At 47.8% G+C, this 1,805-nt stretch overlaps 1 protein-coding gene across 1 annotated transcript in view; it reads right to left on the reverse strand.

Annotated features, from left to right (window-relative positions):
• The window catches only part of LOC103361193 (NACHT, LRR and PYD domains-containing protein 14-like), an 8,740-nt gene extending 7,733 nt beyond the window's left edge, over positions 1-1,007 (reverse strand). The window contains exon 1 of the mRNA XM_008287214.1: positions 453-1,007. Within this exon, the coding sequence (XP_008285436.1) occupies positions 453-640 (188 nt within the window). The 5' untranslated portion in view covers positions 641-1,007. The remainder of the gene's footprint in view (positions 1-452) is intronic.
• Positions 1,008-1,805: the final 798 nt, after the last annotated feature.

Here is a 1,805-nt window from a genome sequence, read left to right on the forward strand (position 1 = left end):
CTGCCACTCCCCCGCCGCCACCGATGGAGGAAACAGAAGTGTGAGCGCTAACTAAACTAGCATCAGCAGCCAAGTACTGCCTGTGTGTTCTGGACACTTCCACCCCGTCAGAGCACTGCCCCGGGGTGGAAGTGACCGGAACATCCACAAGCGCACCGGTCAGTTCGGCTGAAATCCAGCGATGCGTCGTGTTCTAACAACACACTAGTTATTATAACAACTATGACCAATAATGAGCAACTAATGAGCCTTCCAGCATCAAGCCCTCCTCGTATCTGGACCTCCGTCTGGACAATCTGACAGCCTTGATATCCGACATAGAAGATGTTGGAAAGAGAGCAAAACAGATAGCTTCATCTTCTTCATCATCATCATTTATTAGCAAACTCCAAACTTCAGTGAAGGATTTGACTTGAATATATTGAAAAATTATCAACAGTGAGTGAACTGACCTGAGAGCCTCCAGTTTACAGTTCGGACTCTGCAGTCCAGCAGAAAGATGCTTCACTCCTGAATCCTGCAGGTTGTTTTCTTGTAGGTCCAGTAGTGTCAGATGGGAGGGGCTGGACTTCAGAGCTGAGGCCACGACTTCACAGTGACTCTCTGAGAGTCGACAGTCAGAAAGTCTGTCATGACACATAAATGATAAAACATGTTATTATGAAAAAGGACACTTCATGTTTCCTTCATGCATTTGACAGCAGAACATCTGGACTGGTCCTGTTGGACATTTAGTTCTTCACATCAGAGCTTCAGCTGATCTTCTCTGACTGTGTTTGACATCAAACTGAATCCTCATCAGCCTCTCTCACACCTGCACACTTTGAATCTTTCTTTGGTTTCATGTGCAGATGGAGGACAGAAGATGGAGCTACATTCAGGCTTCCAGACTGTCCACAGTCTGTCAGTGGGACCTGATCCCACGTCTGACTCCACAAAGTCATCAGGAGAACATCTGGACCACGACAACATGTTGTGTCCTGTTTCTACTGTGACCCAGGATGTTGTGACTGAGTGGAGCTCAGTCAACAGGTCCAGTTGAAGGATGATGATGTCTCTGCTGTGGACCTGCTGCTGCCAGCTTCACCTCCATTACTCAACATCTACAGTCTGCTGTCAGACGCTGCACAAACCAAACTGATCTCTGGACCACGTCACACCTGAACATCATCAATANTATCAAATCAATCAAAAACCAGACTATAAAGGTAGGTCTTGAGTTTGCTTTTAAAAACAATCTTCTCTGCTGCCCTCAGGTCTTCTGCTAGATGTTCCACAGATGTGGGCCTTAATAGCAAAACGCTGCTTCACCGTATGTTTCTGTTCTGGCTTCAGGTTTCATTAAAAAGCCACGACCAGAGGACCTGAGGGTTCTAGAGGGTTCTGAAGATAAAATGCTTCCTATTGAAACGAAGACTGGCCGACTGAAGCCGGAGAGGACGCATCGGCCTGCGGCTCCCAAGCCTCCTGCTTTGGCAAGACCACGGCCGGTTCTGGTGGGATTCCACAACTTTCTGTGTTAAATGCTTCGAGGGAGATGGGAAATAAAGCCCAGGCACTGAAACACGGGCCGACCACAGTGATGACATTTCAAGACTTCTTAGTAGCTGTCATTTGCAAGCACAAAAGTTTCCACATGGTGAAGAAACGCCTGAAGACCGTCGGCGCCGAACACAGGCTGCTCTACTCAGAGTCACCCATCACGACCCGGCTATAGGGGAGAATTATATGGAGTCACTGGAGCCCACGGATGTCAGTAATGGGTCAATATCGGACTGACTCAAGGTTTGGACTTGTGCTGCATT

The sequence above is a fragment of the Stegastes partitus genome, unplaced genomic scaffold (genome assembly GCF_000690725.1).
Source record: "Stegastes partitus isolate 25-593 unplaced genomic scaffold, Stegastes_partitus-1.0.2 Scaffold490, whole genome shotgun sequence".
In the NCBI taxonomy this organism is placed as follows: domain Eukaryota; kingdom Metazoa; phylum Chordata; class Actinopteri; family Pomacentridae; genus Stegastes; species Stegastes partitus.